The sequence below is a fragment of the Galleria mellonella genome, unplaced genomic scaffold (genome assembly GCF_026898425.1).
Source record: "Galleria mellonella isolate WM207_F2 unplaced genomic scaffold, CSIRO_AGI_GalMel_v1 utg55, whole genome shotgun sequence".
Classification (NCBI taxonomy): domain Eukaryota; kingdom Metazoa; phylum Arthropoda; class Insecta; order Lepidoptera; family Pyralidae; genus Galleria; species Galleria mellonella.
Window position 1 is genome coordinate 3,509,175 of NW_026442115.1, and position 19,364 is coordinate 3,528,538.

Consider the following 19,364-nt stretch of genomic DNA (forward strand, 5'->3'; position numbering starts at 1 on the left):
ATTAATACGAGAGATCTATAAATGCCAGTTGTAGTCATTGTACCCATTAAAATGACTAAGTGGCTTACATTTCGTCAAATGTGTGTGTGTGTTTATTGTTTTAATAGATAAAAATGTCCAAATATACATTTATTATACTAAATCCTAAATCTTGAACAGAAATATCCATATAGTAATACAATACTACTACCGATAGTTCGAGAGATAATTATCGATGGTTTAGACTTAGCTCATATGGTTGTCTCTTTTTGGAATATCAAACACGTACAGATTTCTCTATATAAGAGATTCCTGTGTGTGTTTAGATATAGTCTCTGTAATCTGTGTCTATACGTAATGTAATTCTGATCAACTATTTAGGTTATTTAATTAAATTGGTTTTCATTTTAGACTAAAAAATCTGATTGAATATAAAAAGGTTAGTAATTTTAAATAAGTCGTGGGCACAACTAAACCTTATCGTGTGGTCCCGCTATAAAATGAGCCACCTTTTCTTTCCCGAGGGTGTTGTAAAATGCGACTAAAGGAACTTAATGGTTAAAAAATGGGTAACAGCATCCAACTTAAAACATTTTCAAAATCTAATTGCAGTTGCCAACCTACCTACTAAGCGTGGTAAAACCCTCCCTGGTTTCCCAGTTATCGGGAAGCCTATATTTAGCAATGGATAATTAATACTGAATTTCAAATTCAGCTTATTTACTTACCAAAATATTTATATATTTAAATCAGAAAGTGGCGGCGTATTGTGAAGGAAACATAATAACCACTTTGTAGCCATCTCTGTCCTCGTCTCTAAAATATTTCTATGAATGCAATACTTTTTTTAATATTGTCTTTAATTTTAATACTGTGACAATGTAGTAGGCATTTGAATAAATTGGCAAATAATAACTTATTCAACTACTATAGGAAATTGTTGTTTATATATTTTACTTTTTATTTTTTATTTTCATTCTTTTATCTCTTTTTACTGTGTATGTCTGTATTATGTATATGTTTGTATTGTTATTTGTGTACTGTAAGTAATGTAAATGAATTATCTATCTACTATAATTTTTATTTTTTTTCAGTAAAGAAAATGCAAAGGCTGTTATCATTTGTGAAGACCATATCTTTAGTTGGACCCAACTTACATGCTAATAATACTTTATCATCTGTTTTCAACACTTTGAAAGCTGGACCTGGCATGCTAGTAACCACCAGTCCTTTAACTAGTATAGTTTGTGGTATGAAAGTGAAAGGTCGTGTGAGAAGACGCTGTAAATCATGTTATTTTGTTGTTAGAGATGAAAGAATGTACATAATGTGTCACAAACATCCTCGCCATAAACAAATGGCTATGAAACCGAAACCACATAATACTTGGATACTTACTCACGCAAGCCAAAGCCCTGTAAGACCATGGTGATTCAGTATTTAGGATATATGTAATATTAAAACTTAGGAAGAATTAATTAAAAAACTATGTCTTCAAAGTTATGTATTTTAATTTATAATATCCTCATTACATTCAGTGCCAATTAGTCTAATATTCAAATAAGTTAAAAACAGATTTGTATGCAATGATTGTACTACAGACAGATAGATAATATACAGTTTCTAATTCATACCTATTTCTCCCTATCATTACTATACCTAGCACTTATTTTGTACCATGTATTATTAATGCAGAATTCCTAGAAGTAAAATTAACTTAAAATACATAAGCATTATATTAGACTTCAATAATGTGAGCAAATACTCAGTTGTGAATGAACTTTATAAAATAAAGATCTACTGCTTGAAAACTGTACACTAACAACTTATGTGCAACACCATACTAATTATAGGCAGGCACAACGTCCTTACCTGCTACATACAACTTACATACATATACTTACCAATGTTGTGCACACTACTAAATTAATAGGCTAGAGGTTATCTTTTATATCATCAAATTCAACATAAATAATACTAACAACTTATTAACATTTTTAATATATGAAAATCATATTTAAGAGAGCAAGGTTTAAAACCGGACCTCTTATACGAAACCAGAGTAATCATAGTTATTATGATTTTATTTTAATAATTTCTATAACAATCTGCAATTAATAAATTACTAAATATTTAATCATAAATGTAACTATAATCAATTTAGTGACCACCATAGACAATGTTTATTTTGGCACTAATATAAATTTACAATTAAAAAAAAGGACATTCCTTTAACAATTTTCTAAGTACATCTTAAGTAGGTACATGCAAACGTATAAACTGATATAATAGGTACATAATATATTATGATTCCAAATTTTATCTTTGGAAATATCCTGACTTGACAAATATAATTTACAATCATGTATCTTCAGTTGAGGAAATATTTGTAGGAGATTCTGGTTCACGTAAGTTTACTGTGCTGTAACAAAATAAATATTATTAATTTTCTGGTAATATAATTTCCTGATGAAATAACATCTCTGACTCTATCCTATTTATTTTAAATTAGATTTTACCCGCGAGTTTGACCACGTGACCAAGATATGTTTATTAACTGGGATAAAAAATAACATGTCCGTCTCTGTCTATGTATGTGTATACCAAATTTCAGTGATTGTGAGTAAATTCATTTTCACGTGTGGAGGTGTGTAGATGTGGGCTTGATGATATTTATATATATAGATTCAGAAGAAGTGAGAGAAAGAAAGATTAAGTACGAGATTGTATAATGAATAATATTTACAGTAAATAAATCCAGATATAATAAGTCGCGATACAAAATATAGTTCGGTAAAATTGCTAAGACAACTATGTAGGTTTGAAAGAGGTTGGTAGCCTACACACATATATAATATTAGTACGGGGGGGTTCTCTTTGATAGTAATTATATTATACCTATATAGATTATATTTGTATATAAGGTATATCAGCAATATCTGTTTTTCTTATGCAATAAGTAGGATTGAACGCTAACCGCGTAAGCAGAATTCCGACGTACGCGAATTCTATGTACAGATGTACGCGAATTCTATGTGTGCGATGTACAGTGAAACCTGATTAAGTGAGACATTAAGGGACCTGTAAATTTGTCTCACTTATAGAGGTATTCCGCTTACCCAGTATCTCAGATATTCAGGTATAAATAAATGCCTCATTTACAGAGGGTTGCTTCAAAAATTATGAATACCTTCCTTTGCCTTTGCATGAAATCTTGTGCCTTTTCTTTAATCGTCGACTCACTTACTGGAATGTTATTGCTACAAAGTTGCTTGACCTATGTTAGCAAACACTGTTCACCTAACACCTTGATTAAAACTAGTATAGCAATTATTTACCTAAATCTTTGAATTATATCATCAGTCTCTTCATGTTGAGAAGAGTCAGTGTTATAAATCGGAATGACATCTTCATTATCTGAAATTTCAATAATTTCATCTTCTGCTTCTTGGTTAATTATTTCATTCACATTGTTTTCACTGCTACTTTTAGGTTGCGCGGTTTTATTACTGTCAAAATGTTTTATTCCAGCTACTCCTAAAATGAAATCAATATAACAATTTTGAATTAAATTTATAAAAATTCCATTAATTCAATTATTTCAAAAAAAAAATAGTTTCTTTATTTTCTGAATTATCTAGGTAATGTAACAAGCACTATTAACAAACTTTAAAAGTTACACATAGATTATTTAAAATATTAACAATACAGTTAAAACGTATACATGATAAATAACAATTATTAGTTATCATTATATTTCCTATTTTTATTATGACTTGTTTATATACTTGTATTATAAAACAATATTTTTATCAACCTTTTGCTTGCAACATGGAGTGATCACGGCGTACTAGACGACGTCTTGTGGGATCACTGCGTCGCACTTGCACCATATTCTGGAAATCAATACTATATAATGCCCCAGCTATAAGAAGGGTACACTCAACATCTCCATTATTGAAAGCGGCTTCTAATTCAGTATTACTGCGTTCATCATATTTCCACCAACCTTAAATATTAACACATCTTTATTATCAAATGTTAATTATTAACAATAATTAAAAAAAAAAAAAAACATTAAATACACATAAAGTGTTTAGAGATCAAGTACATTTTAGAGTATCCTCACAATTGAGAATTTTAACTTATCTGGATCATTATTGATACTTTTTAGTGAATTTCACTATTTTTTTTTTTTCTTCTTTTTAGTGAATTTTCTTCAAATTTTTATTTAATATAGAAAACCAATTAATCAATCAATGTCCATCAAGGTCTCTATAAAAATGTGTAATAGCGTTTTTACAAAACCATTACAATTTCTGCATCGGAACTGAAAAAAATTGCATCAATATGGAGCAGTGATAACATTTAATATGAAAAGAGATGAACGGAGCCTTCAGAATTATAATATTATAAAATTATAATGGGCTTGCAAACACAGGAAGTGAGAGGAAGACTGGCATTGTATTTGTTTTTCTGATGATTCTCATTTCAATATGAGACTGGATTTTTTTTAATGAATGATTATGCAATGGTAACCACCTGCCTGCGCCACCGGTACACACCGATGGAACACCAGTGAGGTATGTGTGAGGACACCGAGTGAAACACATGAGTTGATAAATGAAAATGAAAGAACAGGTCAGTTAGCCCATTGTGATAAATACACCTAGAAATTCAGCACGATGGTTTCCAGGGGGGACCATGTGGAGGTCGATCTAACGGGGTATATTGCTAGCAATAACAATCCCTCCCCCCCCTAAGACTAGATTATATGGACATACTCAAATTTGGAAGACATCTGAATGTCAAGAATGATTGAAATCTTGTCAGGAAGTTCACTCATACAGAGAGAGAACAATAACAAATCATCACCTGAGATCATAATCAATTGTGGGACTTTTGAATAGAAAAAAAAAGTTTAAAATTAGTGGCAGAATAAATTTCATTTTAATAAAAGGAGACCCTAATGCTCAGATTAATGCAGAGAGGATTGTTTCAGAAGTGATCATTGCTTTACAACACACACACACACATATATATATATACATATATATATATATATATATATATATATATATATATATATATATATATATATATATATATATATAGATATATATATACACACAGCTAGTCATAATATGCACCCTTGCCATGCCAATGCTTGTATAAACATTTTGCTGTGTCCTGCTCAACTCAATTAACTCAACATTAACTTAATTTTCTATAATTTGCAAAAATTTCAATTTTTCTTGACTTGTACAAAATATAGGGATGAGGTAACTTAAACCTAAATAATAGATAGAAGGTAGATTTTAAGTAAAAAGCCAGTCTGGAAGACTATATAAATATTAATTAGATATTTTTTATAGTTAATAATGTACTTGATACCTAAACACTTGATGTGTGTTTTAAAGATAATAACAATTTTACATATTAATAAATACACATTCAAAAATTAATGCTCACAATAAATTAAAATATATTCAATTTTATTTAATCAGAACTTAAATATAAATACCATTTCTTCCTTCATAATACCACTGATATTGTTCAGTATCAGAGTGTGTATTTTCTAGTAAGGTAGAGAGATTTTCCAGTAACACTGGATGATCAAGGTAATCAGATGGTATATCAGCACGGCACATTGCACACTTTTTACTTTGTATTGCTATACCCTATAAATTAGAGATAATATTATTTTTATTAATTGCAAGTTCTAAAGGTTTATAGTTCATCATTATTTCATAGTAAACATAAAAATAAATTAGTTATGTCATGGCATTTAAATTTCTCAACTAGTTTTTATGAAACTATATTAAATAAAAGTCAATTGCCAACTCTATGATTAATGCATCACCTCAGAATAGTTGCACCTAGTTCTGTTTTTTATTGAGTTTGTAATTGTCAGGATGACTTAATCTTAGACGAAACATATATAAAGAAATCGAGAAAATTTTATAATTAGAAATTACAAAACCATTACACAAAACACTTACTTTAACACAGAGAAAACAAAAAATATGACCACAAGGAAGCTGTGTTGGGTGATGACATTTTTGTAAACACACAGCGCAATCATGATCTAAAACAAAAAATATTGAGAAAATTATAAAACAATTTCATGTTCATATGATTTTAGATGCCTGACACAAATTTCAATGTTTAATTTTTTCAAATTTTAGTTATAAGGATACATAAATGTATACAAGTGTTGATGTTTACCTTGATTATCCGTAAACATTTTATTATATTTATAATTTTTAAACTAAAAATTGAGAAAAATAAGCTAGAATTGATCACAAAACAGAAGTTATAGCATTTGTTTTGTAGTAACAGATTAGAGAGACTAATGTTAATATTTCGAAGTCCGACTGTTTGTCATTCTCTGTGACTGACAGCACTGACTGGAATGAATTGGAATGAACTGACGACATGGTGTAACACACAACGTTTTTTTAATGGGTGATAATGGAATGGTAACCCTACCCCCGCTATTGGTATTCACCGGCGAGACACCAGTGAAAGATGATAGATGAGGATGAAGCAGGTTAGTTAGCCTATCGTGACGAACTCGACAAGAATTGTTCACGATGGTTTCCAGGGGGAATCACGTGGAGGTCGACGTAATAGAGCATATTGCTAGCAATGGGACTGTCAAACTCCATTGCTAACAATCCCTTTCCCCCTTTTTTTATATTGTGGGGAAATGCCTCATGCAGACCCATATGCCCCGGGGGAGGCGTATGGGTGCTGCCGGACTTCTACCGGCTAAAACCACCACGGCATCCCTCGCCGCGCCAAAGTGTTGGGGACCCGGGTTCCCTTTCGAAATCCACCGAGCCCCAACGGCGTTGGCCCGCACCGGCTTGTGGGTCCCGATTCTTCCCCCTAACACAGCGTTTATCTACTCATAGAACGATATTATCCTCAATCTATGATTATAAGAGACGTACTTACCTATCTACCATAGATATAAAAAAAAGCATAACTAACAATTCGAAAGAAGCGTGGTTCTCTATGACCTGCCCGCCTTTTACTTGCTTTACCTTTGCATTTGCCCGTTCGTTTGACTGTCTTTAGATTTTACATCAGCGTGGGTTTTTCTTATTAAATTGTTGTTCATCAAATATCTATACCAATTACTTTAAATATGCGCAAACGAAAGTCGGTAAAGAAAGCTGATGATGATTCCGACGGATCTGAAGGTGGCGGTGAACCAGAAGAATTCCAAGATTCTGGAGAAGATTGGACGCCGGATGCCGATTCGGTAAAGATAAATTTTAAGCAAAAAGATTGTATGCGTTTTATATTGTAGGTACAATATGCCACTTAATGATTTTGCTGTTTTTTAATTTGCAACGAACTATTTAATAAATAAGTTGAAGGTATTATATTTTTTAGATTCTAAAATTCTGTAGGTTATGACTATTGACTATTTTAATCAATCCCAATTCGACCAAACTCAAATGCGTAGATTCATATAAAAACAATGTGAACAAATTGGAATATGAGGCAAATACAATACCTATCAAAATAATACGTACGATATAGTTGTATTACTTGTTATTAACTTGATATATTTATTATGAATATAATATTTGATAGAAATTCATTAACTTCATACACTTTTTTAATATTTTTAGATTGTATCATAATCATTAGATTGTAATTATAATATTTTGTTTGTGATAACATAATTTAAATAAATATTTTGTTTTATAGAATGAACAGCCAGTACGTGGAGGGGCTGGACGTAAACGAACATCAAAAGCTTCATTGAACAACTCCAAAAAAAAACGTAAAAATTCCACATCAGAAGAGAGTGAAGGGGAGGGTGAAGAAGATGAGGAAGGTGAAGAAGAAGAAGGTGAAGAAGATGAAGAAGAGGGGTCTGATGATGAGAAGAATGGCTCCGATGGAAATAAGTCTGATTCCAGTCAGTCTAAAGATGTACCAAAGCATTTCCATGTAAGTTGTTAATATATTCTTATTTTAGTTAGTAGAGCATTGATAATTTATTGATTTCTTAATAATGTATTATTCTGTTAAAAATCTGTAAGTTAGACATGACCTACACAGACTTTATTATATATTTTTATAATATTTATAAAAAACATTAATATAAATACTAATCACAATTCATAATCAAATATTAACATTTACATAAGATTATATTCAACCTCTTTTATAATTATAATTCTTCTTACAGTCTGGAAATTTCGTCTTGCTGAAATCAGATGTCAAATGGGATGGTGACACAGTAATTTCTAAGTTGGATGAATTAAATTTATGGAAAATAGATGGTAAAGCATTGTTACAAAAATTTATACCAATGGAATCAAATGGAAAAATTCTTCACAAATGTACTTGTGTGGTAAGTTTTAGACATTTTCCTATTTGCTTAGAGTTTGCACCCTATGTCTCAATCACATATGTAGATATGCAAGTTCCCTTGCACACTAATAACTTATTAAATTTAGTCTTGAAATATTTATTTAATGCAACTTAGGACCTACCTGATAAAAAATAGTAGGCATTACTGATAGACATGCACAGTATCGTGAACATAATTAAGTATACTGTGTCACAAATGATACCCCTCATGCATTGCTATTCCTGAAAACTAAGGTGTTATACCTCTACATATTTAGAGATATGTAGTAAAGTTCTGGATATAATTCAGGAACTATGATTTCATGATAACTTGGAATACCAAAGGAAAAGTAAAAAAAAGTAAATTTTGTTGTGTAAAAATGAAACACTGCATTCTTGATAATTTTTGCATGGGGAAAAAATAATTGTTAAAAACAATATACAAAAAAATGCAAGTGAATTGAGAACCTCCTTTGGAATGATTGATTCATAAGACTAAATGTATATGCCTAGGCTAAAATGTAGGATATTATTACAAAGTGGATAGATTTGTATTTATATATGTGTGTGTATATGTGTTATTACTTATCAAGTGTATAATGTACACAAGTGATTAATAGAACAGTATTTAATCTGCCCTTAAAGAAAAATGTCAAATATAAGTGTAGTGTGGTAATTACTATGAAAATAATTAAAATGTGTGGGGCTTTATGAATTGTCTTTTAAGTATTGGGAAAAATAATAAAAACATAATCCTATTCTTTTAATAAGTTGAAATAGTAATAACCTAAAATAAATATTCCCAAATAAAATTGTATAATGATTTAGTTGTATGGGGATGAAGTTCCTATTAGAAAACTTCAAATGTATAGATCAATCCTATTTATTTGAACAAATATTTAATGTCAGCTGTCAAAGTTCATTACAACTTTAAATTCTTGTAAACAATTTTAGTTTAATATTACTTGTCTATATAATTAATTTATTAATCGGATTTTTCTATCCATTATGTTATGTCTGATGATATCACTAAAAGAAGTATCATATCATTCATCATTCAGAAGGAAACATAATACTCTAACTTGTGATATAAAATTCTCTGTCATTTTGTCAATGTCTCTAGTATTTCTCTTTTATTTTTCTAATATCAACCTTGACTAAAATTATAAATGTGAATGTGAGTTTATTTGTTTATTTAGTACACTTTCATATCTAATTTGTTAAATTTATTTTAATGAAATTTAATATAGACAGAAATGGGAACCTGGAGATGTTTATAAGCCACTTTTTCTCCCAGCCCCAGAAAAAATGTATAACCAAAATCATGGAAGAATGATGTTCATAACTTGTTATAAGTTATAAAAAGTTGAATATTTTTAACAGTTATTAAATTATTTATATATTTTCAGTATTCTGGATGGAATGTCGACAACCGTGATAATTACTACCCAATCACTGAAATTTTGGACCGGAACCCACGTACAGATTCTAAGGAAATTTGTGTAGCATTAGATCTAAATGATCTTATCAAAGTAAGAGATAAGTAAATTCATTATGTTTTTACTTAATTCAATTAAATAAGTGGAAGTAATTTTTGTCACTTGATATTTTCCTTTGGCTCTTCATTCCAATTTACTTTGTGTAATTCAAACATTTTATAAAAAATGGGTAATAAATGTTCAGTACAGTATATGGTAGATTTTTTTTAAGTGTATCCATTAGTGATGTGCTGGGTATCCATATCCACAGATATCCGAGAAAGAAAAAGATCTGTATCCATTTTTATCATTTTTGGTGGATCTTGAACAGATCTTTTACTTTACTAAATGTCATTATGTATATAACAATAACTAATGACATTTCTAAACTTCTCAAAGTCATCATTTGTGTTTTATTATTTAACTAGCACTTGTGCAGTTGTATTTTGAAAGATAATAAGGGTATATTTCTCCCCTACAGATTTAAAATATATCGTATCTAATTAACTTTATTAATATAACAGGTATATAAAATTATTATTTAACTTAATTACTTAATGCTACTATTAATTTTAGTTTCTAAAAAAATAAAAAATTATCGTAAATAAGAAACGAAAGAAGAAAAGATCAGCATCTGTTCTTTTATAATAAACTATCTGGTTCTTTTAAGTGAACTATGACTTTTTTTAAAAACATACACTAATATTTCAAGCCTTAATTTAATAGAGTTTACAAAATTGCACATACTAATAATAATATTAATTGCTAAAGATAGTTAAAGCCTAATGCCAGCCTTTTAATAAATATATGCAAACAATCTCATTAAAGATTTAGTTTTTTTTTTCTCACAGTAAAAAGTAGTCTATATCTTCCCTCAGCATTTATTTTGTCGCGTAAGAAATGTTTTTCTCAAGTGAAATGAATATACCTGATTTTAAGTTAATATGAATACATTAAAAAAAACCGCAAACCACATTCAATTTCATGTAATAGTTTTTACATGATACTAGAACAATACAGGCAGATAGACAAAACTTCTAGAAAATATTGATTCGGCTTCTATTAAGTTTCCTCATTGTATCTTTAATACCTCCTGTGATATGGTCTAGTTACAGTTTTATTATGTTGGTAAGACTAAGAAAACTAATGACCACTTCTAGGGTGTATCAAGATAAATATAAAATTTTAAATTTGATTTTTAAACATGCTACTATGAAAATCGTATCGAATTTGTAGTAATTTTAACGTGATGCTAAAATAAATGGAATTTTTTTTTTAAATAATCGCTTTAGTTTCTATTGTCCTTTTTAAGATACCCTCACAATTTATTTTTAATTATTATGTACAGATATTGTCTAGTTACAATTTTATTCTATTAGTAAGATACAATACTACTCTAAATATACAAACATAATAAAACTCGCACAGTGTAAGTCGAAATGTGTTACAAACGCGAAGCATTAACTATTGTTTCATGAAGTGTAAGAGATAATATTACATTTATTCAACAAAAATATACAGATACAATTATAAGATACAAATAGATTACATATTGATTCACAGTAAGATTTTTAGTAATAGGGGCTGGCGGACTCATTGCTAACAATATATAGATCTTAATCGATCAATATATAATTCTTGATACCATTTTTAATTCTTGTTATACTCATTACAATGACCTCATTTTCCATCCCTCATTAGTAGCCCGCCTGCGTATGCTGATAGCGCAAAAGTGGTTACTATTCCATTACCATCTATTAAAATATACTGTATGACATCAAGTGAGTCAAAAAGTAGAGATCCGTGTCTGTACTGCGGATCTAGATACTTATTGTCAGCATCCGTATCCGATTGTACATTTTTAACAATCTGGCACATCACTAATCTCTACCCATATTACGTTAATACGAATTATAAACTTAGTAACTATTGTGTGGTTGTGAATACATACTCATTGATACGCTGTCAATATTTAAAAGCACACTAAAATAATCTAATATGATAAAGAAGGACTCATTATTATATACAGAATAAGTTTTATGAACAGGAAACCAGTTTGCATGGAGTAATAAAAAATATTAATTAATAAAGAAAATAATAAAAAAAATGACATTTTAAAAATATTTATTACGAAGTTTAGGTGAATAAAATGAAAGTTCTGTTACATCTGAAGAATTAAAATCCAGAATATACAGAGTTTAAATTTTATAACCTCAATCCTTATGAAAACCATGTATTCAATTTAATTGTAATAGGTATTTTGATTATCATATAAGTAGAGTGTATTGATTTAAACTGTATACTCATAATGTAGTCAAGTAACTTGAAGCAAGTACTGCTCACTATAAGGCCGAGACTGGTGGCAGAAAGATGAGCGGATTTGCTGAGCTTTCTAAAATATGGTTGAACGGATTGATGACTGGCTATGTTATACCCGTGAACAGGTGCTGTTTGTAGGGACTGGCCTGCTCATGGTTACTTATTTATTCCATATTGAATAATATATATTATAGTCACAGTACCCATACAAATGTAAAAATATCTTGTACATAAATAAATTTAAAAGAGTAACTATCGAGTTTTTTGTAAGTACCGAGAGTACATAACATTCCAACATTGAAATTATCAAAAACTGAGAATAAACAATCTTGACACCCGCCATTTTTTTATATTCTAAATATCTCTAAATTTCCTCAAAATCGATGCTGCCAATCATTTTTACAGTAATGAGAACTGCCAGCCCTACTTTTAGCCATATACTCTGTGAGGTCGACCTTCATCTGGAAACCATCGTGCTATTTTTTTTTTAATTCTCATCTATCCCTCACTGGTATCCTGCCAATGTATATCGTAAACGCTGGTGGTTTACCGTGTATTTTTTTAATGGAATGATAATATCACATGGCTATCAGTATTCACTGGTGGGGTACCAATGAGTAATGATAGATGAGACTGAGGTCACATTAATCGGCCCATCGTAATTATTTCACCGCGAATTGTTATAGTTACTAGGGAAGACTGCGTGGAGGCCGACTTGAGCTTTATACTTTATTGCTTGCAATGGGGCCTTTAATCTCCATTTCTAACAAGTGAAATGAATAGGAACAATTTGTAAAAAAAATTAACCAGGTTATCACTTTGGAAAAGTAAATTTAAATAGGTGCTCTTACTTATTAGTCTTATATTAGAAACTAGCTGATCCGGCGAACTGCATACCGCCTAAAAATCTAAATTGTTTTGTATATTTTTTGTTAATATATATATATACTTTTTAAATTTTTCAATATTATAATAGTTATTCTGTTATTTGGAACGGAAACGAATCCAACAAATCATAGATCATTAAAATCTTTCCAGCTGTTCTGGAGTTATAAATAGTGTAACTAACCCGACTTTGTTTTATTTATATAGATTTAATATACATAAACAACCTTGGTATCGTCTTTTTATCGAATAAACACTATAAAGCACTTAAAATAGAAAAAACAAACATTCACAAAATCACTTTCTCACTTGTTTAATTACATAATTATATATATATATATATATATATATATATATATATATATATATATATATATATATATATGTAGTAACATTTTATGAATTTGGTATAAGTATTTCTAATAACTATACCGTAAACTCCTTAATAGAATTTGCAAGTGTATAAAAGAAAATCATGTTTCCTACAAAATATAAATAATATTTTTATAGGTAATTTTTATCTTTTGAGGCAACAATTATTATAACTTAAACATATTTAAATCTATATTAAAACATATTTAAGTATGTAAGTAATCATATAAAAGTTGTAGTGTGAAAGTGTAAAATTTTCAAATTAAAAACAATATTTATTTGAACCGTAGTTTTTAACGTTTTAGTTTTTTTTTTTTTAACCGTGTTTCATTGTGTAAATATTTTGAAGTGTAAGTAATATACAAAAAACAGGTTGTAATTATTGTTTAAAATAAGTAAATTAATAATCAGCACCATATAAAATTTTGTAAAAAAATGGTGTGATTGGAATTGATGAAGAAATCGATAAAAGAAACAAAAGAAGCTATAGAAACTTAAAAGGGGTGAAAAGAAACGCCTACGGGGTGATTAAAAATTCTTATGGGGTGAAAAGGTTTGTCATACAGGGTTATAAAAACTGCTTTCCCAACTTCAAAAATGTTACTATATAATTGTTAATGAAATAAGTGGGAAAATTCTTTTGTATGTAACTGATCGCGATAGTATTTTTTTTTTGTAAATAGCGATAGTAATAAGTGTAACTGTTGTAGCGTTAGTTTTAATAAATACTTTCACTATTTGTGTCTCATTACTCTACAACAGGAACCGGGTAATAAATATATGAGTTAATATATACAGAAATTACGAGGGTCATTTAAAAAGTTCTTGGCCTAATATTGTTAAAGTCATTGGTTTTTTTATAACTACCCTCATTTTGTAGTTACATTATTTAGCAACAAGTATGCACAGTTTAGTTTATTCACAGTAACTCATTGTTCCTTTACACATGATACCGTAAGTCAAGTCAGAGCTATTTTTGAAAATGGATAAAATTGAACATCGTGCAGTGATAAAATAACTGAATTTGAAAGGTTTAACTCCAAAAGCTATACATGAAGACATGTCTGCTACTTTAAGTGAGTCCGCTCCTTCGTATGCGACTGTTAAAAACTGGGTGGCAGAGTTTAAACGTGGTCGTGAGACCATTCAAGATGAGCCCTGTAGTGGCCGGCCTGTGACTGCTTCCACTGATCAAAACAAAGAAAAAATCTGTGATATAATTTTATCTGATCGTAGATTGACTGTCGAGCAGATAGCTAAGACTGTAGGCATCTCATCTGAGCGAACATATCATATAATTACTACTGAACTTGGATTCTCTAAGGTGTCTGCGCGGTGGGTACCGCGACTGTTTAGAGTTATATGAAGCTGACCCAATAAAATTTGTTGAAAGATTTATAACCGTGGATGAAACCTGGGTTCACCACAATACACCCGAGACGATCAAAACAATGGAAAAGAGCAGGATCGCCCACCCCAAAGAGGGCAAAGGTAGTTTTATCGGCGGGCAAAGTTATGGCATCCATTTTTTGGGATGCAAAGAGTATAATTCTCGTGGATTATTTAAAAAAGGGTGAAATAATAAACTCCGATTACTATTGCAACCTGTTGCGTCGTTTGAGAGAAGAAATCAAAGAAAAACGTCCAGGTTTATTGAGAAGAAAAGTCTTGTTTCATCAGGACAATGCGCGCGTTCACACCTCTGTGCAATTCATGGCAGAAATCCATCATTGTGGCTTCGAATTGTTACCTCATCCCCCATATTCACTGGGTTTAGCACCGTCCGACTTTAATCTGTTCCCAAAGCTGAAAAAAATTTTAGGTGGTAAACATTTTTTTACAAATGAAGAGGTCATAGCCGCCATGGACGCATATTTTGAGGAGTTAGACAAAGATTTTTTTTAAAACGGGTATCGAAGCCTTACCGGGTCAATGGAAAAAGTGTTTTGAGCTCGGAGGAGAGTATGTTGAAAAATAAAAATAAACTCAAAATCGCGTGGTTTCAATAAGTATGTTAGGCTAAGAACTTTTCAAGTGACCCTCGTAATAAGTAAGTTCAAAAATAGTACTAGATATTAGGATAAATTTAGAGTATTAGGTATAAATTACAAAAAAGTAATAGAATCAGTATTATTAGATTATAAAATGATAGATTGTAAGCAAAATAGACAAAGATATTCGTCAGAGCGGATTCCTGTCTGGGTTACACGCGCCCTATCTCGCGCGCACTCCCGTTAAAAAAGTATTTTTTAACTATTACGATGACCAGTGCGGGCGAGCGAGTATCTTCAGGACGCATAAGCGGTACTCATTTCAATCCGTAAGCTTCAAATTAACAAGCGAAAATAGAATTTTCAAAATCAATATTTTGAGGATTGATGAACCTGTGCCCTCACCAACCAAGATCACTTAGTTAATCGAATGTGGTCCATACGATAACTTATTTGTGTTTGCTACGTTATATAAATAAGAGCTCCTACTTACGTAATCTTACAAAAGTGATAATCCTGATTAATTTATTTATTGACTACTCTTCCATTTCTAATCCTCCGGCTGCGGTAAGTATAGAAAATGAACAAATTTATTGTACATACTAATAATATGTACATAAAATTATGACAGAAGTAAGCAAATGTGCAAAGGCGAGCTGAAATCTAAAAGAGTTCTCTTCCAGCAAACCTAAAATGGAAAGGAGCGTCAATGTTAACCGGTAGAGTGATGTACAATATTCTGACAATTTTCAAACAAAAACAACTAGTCAAATTAAGTTTATACATGTGTAAATGTAATGTAAATTGGACTCTATTTTCCGCGCTTAGTCTCTCATTCAGGCCATTGTGCGTATGAGTCCTGACTAGTACAGCTAGCCCAGTTCCGTCCAGAAGCACAGAAGCTTCCTGGGATCTTCACAGGCCTCACGGAGCGACCTCACTGTTCCGAGGATTTCTAAACGTTGAGGGGTCCCATGTTCACATGGAATGTGAAGCTGACCCCTCAACGTGTAAATGTGTGAAGGATTATGTGAATAGGCGTTTCTTCGACATCAAAACAGCCTCGACATTTTTTTTCTACTTTGGCACATGTGATTAATTTATTTTCATAATACACAGGACGCAAAGCATTTTTAGATCAAAAGTATTATAATTACGATGGTTCCTATAATGAGAGCCTGAGATTTCCGCGGATTAAGTAAGACTTAGCCCATATACCCATTAACCAAAGGACTTAGCCCATTCTGGTATTTTAAAAAGTTGAAAATTCATATCGTCAAGGGCTTCAGATATATCACGAATATTAAAATATAGATATAATTACAAATCGATTTTGAAAGTATTCAAGAAAACCAGATAGATATATACAAAAAAATAAATAAACGTCTCAAATTGTTTCTAATCACCTTGTTTTATAGTAAAATCAGGGATTCGAAACTCTAAAGGGATCGATAGAAATAAAGAAAAGGGCTAATAGAAATGTCAAGGGGTGAAGCGAAACACCTAAGGCTTGAATAAAAATTCTTATGAAGTGAAAAATTATATCTAATTTTAGACCTTACATTATAAAATGTAAGTACGTCTATGCTTTAGACATAGTTTTTAATCTGTCCATAAAATTTTAGGATAATTCTGAAATGTTCCCTCTGTTGAAATATTTATGAACTAAAATATCTATTATTATTTCTATTGCCACGTAATCGATAACGAAATCTTTATTGTAAAGACAGATATTAATTAATTTTATAATAGATCTAAGTGAAAATTATTATAAATTTTGTTTTAACACAGTTCGTAAAACATTAATTTCGTGAAACTATTAAAATATTAGCTAAAGAGATAAGTTTATAGAAATGACACCTCAAAATCGGCCTCAATGTTGAGCTTTCTTTATCTGTCCTTTAGATTTATCCAGAGATATAATTTCTGTCAAAAAAATATAAAATTATAATATCTCCTTTTAAGTTTTCACCATCATAAACCATTTGTCCTAAAAAATCCCTGGTATGAATATTCACTGAACACGGACGAGTAAATCTTATCGCATCACCACAGACATATAATAATGAAGCAGACAAAGCATAAGTTGAAAGCAAGAGTAAGAGATTTACCTTTTGCTCACTCCTACAGTAAACTAAATGTTACTGTCTTTTTCTATCACGTGTAATAATACTCCATGGAATTGCGACACACGCCAGTTCGCCATATTGATAAGCTGCATGCCACATTTTTTTAACATCAGGCTGGTCAAAATAATAAGAAAAAGGAGGATTTTGTGTAGATTGGTGAGATATTCCTGACCAAGTGGTTTTACGTAGCCTGTATTAACTGCGTACTCTTATCTCTTGGTTATGTACTCTATGGCCGCCTGTACTATCGGTATATACTGGTGCGGCACCAGTGAGACGGGTTATAAGTGAAAATGAAAGCAGTTCAGTTGTCTCATCATTAAAAATTTAAAAAAATCTTTACTTGAAAGTGTTAATGCTAGCAATAAACTTATTATACTCCATTACTAACAATTCCTACCCTCTTCTGAAAGATAAGGTTTTTTGGTGAATATAAAATAGTAACCTTGCCAGCACTATCGGTATACGCTGGCGGGGTACCATAATGATGCTAAGTGAAGAAGTCGGGTCACTTATAACCAAGTCGACGTCGGGGTGACAGGGTTTATTTTACAATTGAGCTACTAATTCCTTTAATATAATAATCCCTTCGATTGATTGTTTAAAACGTGCTCTGCCTATGAACAAAAACGTTAATCATAGAATACGTTACATATAAATCTCTCATTAAAACTATCTACCTACATATTTTGCTTTATTTTTTTTTTTAAATATTCTTTTGCTATCATAATTCAAATTTTTAGTAACAGCTTAATAAGTTATTACATGCAAAGAGACAACAAATCATTAGAAGATTAACATTTCACTTCGTAGGCAGGACACTTTTTATTTTCGACGTTGTCACATTTCGTCAAGGTAAAGTTATGAATGTCCTTAAAATATTTACTTATTAATGTAACCATATATCCTAACTTCATCCCTGCATTTGTATTAGTGTAAGTTTTGGCGTACTTTTTAATCCCTCATGCTTAGTCTTTATTATTATTGTGTATTTATCATTATTATGTATTTAGGTTTGTTTTCAATTTTATCTTTATTTCATATTGAAAACTCAGATACTAAATAATTATTCGTCTTTCGACGAATTTAGATATTAATTTTTTTATAGTTAAATACAATTAAGTTTCGTAGACCTAAATACGCCCATTCTCCCTTTACAAAAGTATGTAAATGAAATGTCAAAATCATATCCTAACCTTATTAAATTAGAAAAACAGTAAATTTGCATCTTGTTGCAAATTTTTTATATAATAGTATGCTATTTCATCGAATTATCTAAAATTATTTGCAAATACATATATATTTTTTATCTATATAGTTCATATTTTTATTAATATTTCTACAATTCTGGTTATAGGCTGACAAAAAATGTTTACATATCGATGAAAAGTTAAATCTGGTATATTTCCATAAATTACACTATTAGACACATTACTATGTACTATGTTTTTATGGACATGCAGCTTATACAGCTTATCAATATGACGAACTGGCGTGCATTATAGTTCGATGGGAGCGAGCAAAGATCTTACTTATACTTTTGACTTATGCTTTGTTTACTTCATTATTATATGTCTTTGAATCTAGAGATTAGATAGCATTGACATTAATCTACAACTCGATATTGATATACCCTTTATGATAAATAGATCCCTTGTTATTTTTTATGAATATGTTTAAGAAAAAAATAAGATTTTGAATTGTCCAAAAAACAAGCAATATTCTTCGTGGTCGATAAACGAAATCGGGAATAGAAATTGGAAATATATATATATATATATATATATATATATATATATATGAATATATAATATGTATAAATTGACAATGTA

At 30.3% G+C, this 19,364-nt stretch overlaps 2 protein-coding genes and 1 long non-coding RNA gene across 4 annotated transcripts; 2 read left to right on the forward strand and 1 right to left on the reverse strand.

Annotated features, from left to right (window-relative positions):
* Positions 1-333: 333 nt before the first annotated feature.
* LOC113521208 (uncharacterized) lies at positions 334-1,478 on the forward strand. Its single transcript, XR_003402370.3, has 2 exons — positions 334-418; positions 1,074-1,478. It is a non-coding gene; the product is annotated as an uncharacterized LOC113521208 (long non-coding RNA).
* Positions 1,471-17,578, reverse strand: LOC113521207 (E3 ubiquitin-protein ligase rnf146). 2 transcript variants are annotated; one of them, XM_052898960.1, is made up of 6 exons: positions 17,515-17,578; positions 5,982-6,067; positions 5,504-5,660; positions 3,797-3,988; positions 3,318-3,516; positions 1,471-2,401 (listed from the first exon to the last, which is right to left on the reverse strand). In XM_052898960.1, exons 3-6 carry the CDS (start codon positions 5,628-5,630, stop codon positions 2,341-2,343), a joined length of 579 nt encoding a protein of 192 aa, XP_052754920.1. In that variant the 5' UTR covers positions 5,631-5,660; positions 5,982-6,067; positions 17,515-17,578; the 3' UTR covers positions 1,471-2,340. The 2 variants fall into 2 exon arrangements, with proteins under 2 accessions (XP_052754920.1, XP_026762472.1); XM_026906671.3 differs by lacking the exon at positions 17,515-17,578 and adding an exon at positions 6,208-6,378.
* On the forward strand, positions 6,988-10,048 carry LOC113521300 (uncharacterized). The gene is made up of 4 exons (XM_026906793.3): positions 6,988-7,252; positions 7,708-7,953; positions 8,195-8,359; positions 9,768-10,048. Exons 1-4 carry the CDS (start codon positions 7,136-7,138, stop codon positions 9,903-9,905), a joined length of 666 nt encoding a protein of 221 aa, XP_026762594.1. The 5' UTR covers positions 6,988-7,135; the 3' UTR covers positions 9,906-10,048.
* Positions 17,579-19,364: the final 1,786 nt, after the last annotated feature.